Genomic DNA, 6,000 nt, shown 5'->3' on the forward strand with positions numbered 1-6,000 from the left:
ATAGGGCAGTGTGCAGTGTGATGGCGATTGCATTGTCTGTGGACCTATTGGGGCAGTAAGCATATTGGAGTGGGTCTAGGGTAACAGGTAGGGTGGAGGTGATATGATCCTTGACTAGTCTCTCAAAGCACTTCATGATGACAGAAGTGAGTGCTACGGGGGGATAGTCATTTCGTTCAGTTACCTTAGCTTTCTTGGGAACAGGAACAATGGTGGTCATCTTGAAGCATGTGGGGAAGGCAGACTGGGCTAGGGATTGATTGAATATGTCCGTAAACACACCAGCCAGCTGGTTTGCGCATGATCTGAGGACGTGGCTAGGGATGCCGTCTGGGCCGGCAGACTTGCGAGGGTTAACACGTTTAAATGTTTTACTCACGTCGGCCACAGAGAAGGAGAGCCCACAATAGTAGAATACACAAGGTGCAATTTTGAAATATGGTTTTGCATCAGCAGTGTTCTCTTGTGATGTCAGTTACTGAAAGTCACTGAATTAGGTCAAGTCAGCTAACATTTTTTAGATTGTAAGTTAGCCTTGCGGCCAGCTATCTAAACTTGTAGTAATAATGGTTGAAATACCGAACGGGGGGCCCACGTTGATAACAAGTCACTCTGTCAGATATTATATAAAAAAATGCAAACATTTCTCTACACCCTATGGCAAAATGAGTAGAATTGCATGAAATTATGTGTAAAACTTAATTTCGCTTAGGACTGAATGTGTGGATATGGATATGGGTATGCAGACCCACAAGCCACTACAGTCCCCTGTGATAAGTTACGATTTTTTGTGTCCCCCACCCCCATCAAAGTTGCCCGTCCCTGTTTTAAACACGCCAAGTTTTGTCATGAGTGTGCTGATTGGTCCACATCTTGGCCCCAGCCTACCCTTCTATATATGCAGTTGGTTTTGGTTAATTTGAAAAGGGCTTTACAAATAAAAGTATTACTGTTGTTATTATTAATTAGTAGTAGCATATTGTCCACATCCACATTACCAACAAACTAACATGCTCCAAGCACACCAAGACAGTCGTGAATAGGGCACAACAAAACCTACTCCCCCTCAGGAGCTGCACCATCGAGAGCATCCTGACTGGTTGCATCACTGCCTGGTATGGCAACTGCTCAGCCTCCGACTGCAAGGCACTACAGAGGGTAGTACGAACGGCCCAGTACATCACTGGGGCCAAGCTTCCTGCCATCCAGGACATCTATACCAGGCGGTGTCAGAGGAAGGCCCTAACAATTGTCAAAGACTCCAGCCACCCTAGTCATAGACTGTTCTCTCTGCTACCGCACGGCAAGCGGTACCGGAGCGCCATGTCTAGGTCCAAGTGGCTTCTAAACAGCTTCTACCCCCAAGCCATAAGACTCCTGAACATCTAATGAAATGCCCCCCCCCCCCACCCACCTCTTTAACACCGCTGCTACTCTCTGTTGTTATCATCTATGCATAGTCACTTTAATAACTCTACCTACATGTACATATTACCTCAACTAACCGGTTCCCCCGCACATTGACTCTGTACTGATACCCCCCTGTATATAGTCTCGCTATTGTTATTTTACTGCTGTTCTTTAATTACTTGTTACTTTTATTTCTTATTCTTATCCGTATTTTTTTTCAACTGCATTGTTGGTTACGGGCTCGTAAGTAAGCATTTCACTGTAGGTTGTGTTTGGCGCATGTGACTAATAAAATTTAACTGATATTAATGAATATCAGTATTGATAGAATAATGTAAAACTGCTATTGGTGAGCTATACTACCTGTATTAATTGGGGCATGGCCCAGGTACTCCTTACTCAGAAGGGCTGCATGGATCAGCTCACCCAATGGATGGGGACCAGGACTTGCTTTGGGAGTAGCCTCATGGCCAGGGGTCATAAAGCTCACACCTAAGAGGAAAGAGAGAGAGATATATATATATCCGTCATCTTGAACTTCTTCCATTTTCTAATAATTGCGCCAACAGTTGTTGCCTTCTCACTAAGCTGCTTGCCTATTGTTCTGTAGCCCATCCCAGCCTTGTGCAGGTCTACAATTTAACCCTGATGTCCTTACACAGCTCTCTGGTCTTGGCCATTGTGGAGAGGTTGGAGTCTGTTTGATTGAGTGTGTGGACAGGTGTCTTTTATACAGGTAACGAGTTCAAACAGGTGCAGTTAATACAGGTAATGAGTGGAGAACAGGAGGGCTTCTTAAAGAAAAACTAACAGGTCTGTGAGAGCCGGAATTCTTACTGGTTGGTAGGTGATCAAATACTTATGTTATGCAATAAAATGCAAATTAATTACTTAAAAATCATACAATGTGATTTTCTGGATTTTTGTTTTAGATTCCGTCTCTCACAGTTGAAGTGTACCCATGATAAAAATTACAGACCTCTACATCCTTTGTAAGTAGGAAAACCTGCAAAATCGGCAGTGTATCAAATACTTGTTCTCCCCACTGTATATGACTTGTGAAAAAAAAACTTAAAAGGTAGGAATTTAAACTATGATTGGCAAATTCGTTATTTAAAAAAAATCAAGAAACATCTTTCACAAGAAACATTGCTGCCTCTTTCTCTATCTCTCTCACTCCCACACACACGCTAGTGCTCAGCGATTAGAGCTATTTGAGGTCGGTTCAATTATAAAAAAAATAAGTAAATGTTCGATTTCAATAATATTTTTAAACATTAAATGATTTAAATATGTATGTTGAATGCTGTAGCACAGAAAAATCCATTAATAAAAGTCCCATGATAGTAGTGACTGCCCATGACTGTTTATCATATATTAACCATCAGTTATTCACATTACTTTACTTTAATAAAATATTTCAGTTGTTGTGTATATTACATTTGTTTTATTTGACAACTTATGTAATTCCAAGTCATCATCTCATCTCTATAGAGCTGCTGGCTATGCTGTCTGACAAAGACACTATTTTAGTAGTTTTTCAAAGTAAATAAGCCATACTTTTATGACTGCTGAATGCCAACTATCAATCACTTAGATCATGTATGGTATTTTCAGGTAGAGATACCTCGCAAATAAACTGCTCTCTATGTATCCCCTCTTGATTGCGCATTCTTCTCTCTTAAGTAGCAGGCGTAAAAGAAACAAAGACCGAACAAGTTTAGCCGCACAATGGATCATGATCATTGTAGTTAATTATCAAATTTTCTGCGGATAACTACGGTATAAAGAAATTTGGACTGTTGTAATAAACTACAATTCCCTACTACTAAGCACAGTTCAGGCATATGATCTGATTTATCTCTAGAGAAACTACAGCGCACATTGCATTGAGCTCACAGAAAAAAGCTGAATGACATGAAATTCAAATAATGTAACTGATCTCAGTCAATTTGTTATTTAAAAAACAAAAAATAACCAACATTTCAGTTAATCGCTCAGCACTAACCCACACACACACACGTGTTACCTGTAGTTAGGTGGAGGATGGTGACAGATAGTGTCACAGCAAGAACTGTAGACACCATGGCTTAGTATCAGAACAGCCTGACAGAGAGTGGAGGGAAACAGAAGTGGGGAGAGAAAGAGATTTTGAGGAAGGAAGGGAGAACAGACACAGCCTAAATGATGGTAAGAAAGTAAAGCAAGAGAGCAAAAGGAAAATGCTTAGAAATCTGAGTACATTTCTCAATGCATGCCTTACTGCAGTATTGTACTTTAATCAATCAGAACAACAGCACCAGCAACTACACTGATCATTAAAAACCTACAGTAAAACTGTAGTTTGCTTAAGCTTTAGAGCAGGGGTGTCAAACATACGACGGGGTACAATCTGGCTCGTGGTGATGGTGGACAAAAAAAAAATACAAATGTACAATTTAAAAAATAATAATTGACCTTTATTTCAACAGGCAAGAAATATAACCAATTTCAGTGCGGCCCTCCGGACCTCATTGAAGACCGAATGAGGTCCCCAGGGCAAAATGCATTTGACACCCCTGCTTTAGAGAGACAGATATTAAAAGATGATAAAACATACACATGGGCTTAGCCCAACTGTCTTACTCCATCATAAGCCAAGGTTGTATTGCTCCATTCTTTACAAACAATAAACAAACAAGGTATAGCTTCAAAATGTTTAAAACTGTTGTTTATTTATTTCATTTAACCAGGCAAGTAAATTAAGAACAAATTCTAATTTACAAAATGTGTATGAGGGAGGGTTCATTTCCCCAACCCATCCATTTCTAATGTATAAACCCCTCTCAAATTCATAGACAAATTAATTTAACCCACATCATAGTTTAAAACATGTATTTACATTTGTTCACACTATTGTTATTTGTAAACAATGGGCTAATTAAACATTATTTTAGGTTATGATAGGGTAGGGTAAGCTCATGGTTTGACAGTTGTGCTAAACTCAAGAGATGTATAAAGTATATACATGGGTATATCAAGCATTTCAATGTCATTGAACATATCCACATATCCCATTTCGTATATTTAAACCTACAATAAAAGTGCCTTGGTGAAATTGCTCAAACGTGATATTATCAGCAGTGCAGTATTGTTTATCATTTGTGTTTTTAGTGTTGCCTTCCATCAATATCTCACCATGTAAATCTATCTCACAACATAAAATAAGAGGAAAAGGCTATCACATCCCTCTTCGTTTTCAAAATATCCACAAAATCATTATATTTGCCCGACAACCACTATTCAAAAATGAATAGGCCTAATTTGTATTTGCGTCAGAGAAAACCAGAGTATATTTGTTTGGTTTAAGATCTCATTGCAGGTAGCGTTTGTTGTGCAAGGTGATGGATAGGAAAAAGAGACCTGCGCTTATTATTAGGCCTATGCGTAATAGTTAACAGCGAGGGAAACATACATACCTGGAAAATCACGTCCTGAACTATTCCACTATTATTATCCGTTTCTCCTACACACTGGTATTGGCGTTTCAGTCAAAAATCTGGCTATTGTTGGTTGAGCTAGGTTCTCTTTTACTGCGTTCCTTCGAGTCCCTTATATAAAATACCAGCGCTGACGCTGCGCGTTAAATTTGTTTAAATTATAATTTACTTCCACCCGGCCCTGCTCTTTGTGTGAGTATGCAGGGGGTTTTGTGACTACACCAATCTAATATCGTAATCACTACCATTGATTTTCCAAAATATGTGGAAAGGTATCCCGCTGTCTATTGAATCCGCTCCCCCTTTGTCCTTGATGGCATGTCTATCCCGCCTCTCTCTTATTTCTTGGCCCCGAAGCAGGCGAGCGGGTGGGTAGAACGCTGGTAGCTGTTTCTACGCGTATGGTTGAAGCGTTGGTGTGTGTGAGGCATAAATCGTGAGTAATAGCTCACAGATGCGCCCTGGTGGATGTTCGCAGATTTGCATGAACTTGGTTCTCTCGGCGAAGAGCTGTACAACAGTGCTGGAACAGCAACACACATCTAAAAGCCCAGGATAGAGAGTGGATAGCATGCAACATTAAACTAAGATTGCCTATACCGAGCTAATTAGAAGACAAAACATCTATTTCACTTCAATTGACCACACGATAAATAAATACATCTAAAATGAAATACCCTTCGGTATTTTCCGTAAAGGCCGATATTCTACTCTGGCGCTTTGCGGAAACATCGAATGCGGAACAAATATTATCGAGTTGCATTGGCTCAGCCCATCAAGACAGATAGACAGTGAAGCACAGAAAAAAAGAGGGACAGTGGTGGGTCATTAGGCTACAATAAAAATGTACGCATACCAGATACCTTTTTAATGGTTGTCTAGAACTGAATACCCTACACAATCTGTATAGCTTATATATTTAAATGTCGACTATCTTCAGATAGGGGGGGTGCTTTTTCTGTAAACCAAAAAAGACCTTTGCTCATACAGTAAATCTAATAGGCCTATGTATTTGGATTTGTGCAAGATGGTAAGCTCAATCAGACAAGTTAAAATGTGATTCCTCAACTGTTATTTTTTTTCTCCTTTATTTTATCAGGGAGACCAAGGT

At 39.8% G+C, this 6,000-nt stretch overlaps 1 protein-coding gene across 5 annotated transcripts in view; it reads right to left on the reverse strand.

Annotated features, from left to right (window-relative positions):
* Positions 1 to 5,291, reverse strand: part of LOC139578816 (seizure protein 6 homolog) — an 84,407-nt gene extending 79,116 nt beyond the window's left edge. For 2 of the 5 annotated variants that reach the window (XM_071406869.1, XM_071406873.1), the window contains exons 1-3: positions 4,869 to 5,218; positions 3,440 to 3,516; positions 1,774 to 1,902 (exon numbers count right to left, since the gene is read on the reverse strand). In XM_071406869.1, the coding sequence (XP_071262970.1) occupies positions 1,774 to 1,902; positions 3,440 to 3,497 (187 nt within the window). In that variant the 5' untranslated portion in view covers positions 3,498 to 3,516; positions 4,869 to 5,218. Of the gene's footprint in view, positions 1 to 1,773; positions 1,903 to 3,037; positions 3,091 to 3,439; positions 3,517 to 4,868 lie in introns of those variants that run through there. The other 3 variants (XM_071406871.1, XM_071406870.1, XM_071406872.1) reach the window with 3 other exon arrangements.
* Positions 5,292 to 6,000: the final 709 nt, after the last annotated feature.

This window comes from Salvelinus alpinus, chromosome 6 (assembly GCF_045679555.1).
Source record: "Salvelinus alpinus chromosome 6, SLU_Salpinus.1, whole genome shotgun sequence".
Taxonomy (NCBI): Eukaryota; Metazoa; Chordata; class Actinopteri; order Salmoniformes; family Salmonidae; genus Salvelinus; species Salvelinus alpinus.